We start from the raw sequence: 934 nt of genomic DNA, 5'->3' as shown, positions 1-934 counted from the left end.
TGTGTGTGTGTGTGTATGCGCGCGCGTGTGCACACACTCTGGGAAGGCGCTTTGGGAAGTATCTAGGCCCGAACCTGCCACGGCCCCGGGGGAGGCTGGACCCGGGTTCGAGCCCCGGCGCCCCCTGCTGGCGAGCGCACGTATGTGCAGCCAGAGCTGTGTGCACGCGTGATTAGAGCGAGCGCACCGTGATTAGAGCGAGCGCACACACGCGCAGCCAGAGCCCCGCGCACGCGCGATTAGAGCGAGCGCATACACGCGTAGCCACGGCCGCGCGCACGCGTGATTAGAGCGAGCGCACGCGCGATTAGAGCGAGCGCACACGTGATTAGAGCGAGCGCACGCGTGATTAGAGCGAGCGCGTGCGTGATTAGAGCGAGTGCACGCGTGATTAGAGCGAGCGCACACACGCGCAGCCACGGCCGCGCGCACGCGTGATTAGAGCGAGCGCACGCGTGATTAGAGCGAGCGCAGGCGCGATTAGAGCGAGCGCAGGCGCGATTAGAGCGAGCGCACACATGATTAGAGCGAGCGCGCGCGCGATTAGAGCGAGCGCAGGCGCGATTAGAGCGAGCGCACGCGTGATTAGAGCGAGCGCGCGCGCGATTAGAGCGAGCCGCCCCCCCCCCAGGGCCCTGCTGGGCGGGAGCCCCGACGGCGTCGTGTGCAGCGCCGACGACTACTTCCGGGGCGGCGGCGGCGGCTACAGCTACAGCGTCTCGGGCCTCGGCCGCGCCCACGACTGGAGCCAGAGCCGAGGTGGGTCCCGGGGGCGTGGGGGGACTCGAACCCGCGACCCGCGGCGGCTGTGAGAGAGCGAGAGAGAGAGAGAGAGAGAGAGATTCCCTCCTCCCAGCCTGTGTGGTTCAGTGTGAGCGAGAGAGAGAGAGAGAGAGAGAGAGATCCTCTCCTCCCCGGCCTGTGTGGTTCAGTG

At 67.5% G+C, this 934-nt stretch overlaps 1 protein-coding gene across 1 annotated transcript in view; it reads left to right on the top strand.

The window, feature by feature from the left end:
* Positions 1–26: 26 nt before the first annotated feature.
* The window catches only part of LOC129674221 (NEDD4-binding protein 2-like 2), a gene marked incomplete at its 3' end in the record, with an annotated part of 1,834 nt that continues 926 nt past the window's right edge, over positions 27–934 (top strand). Inside the window, exon 1 of the mRNA XM_055604091.1 lies at positions 27–759. Coding sequence (XP_055460066.1) covers positions 519–759 — 241 coding nt within the window. The remainder of the gene's footprint in view (positions 760–934) is intronic.

The sequence above is a fragment of the Psammomys obesus genome, unplaced genomic scaffold (genome assembly GCF_907164565.1).
Source record: "Psammomys obesus unplaced genomic scaffold, mPsaObe1.curated_primary_1811, whole genome shotgun sequence".
NCBI classification, from domain to species: Eukaryota; Metazoa; Chordata; class Mammalia; order Rodentia; family Muridae; genus Psammomys; species Psammomys obesus.
Note: the sequence above shows the minus strand (reverse complement) of the source record. Positions and strands in the feature narration are given on the sequence as shown.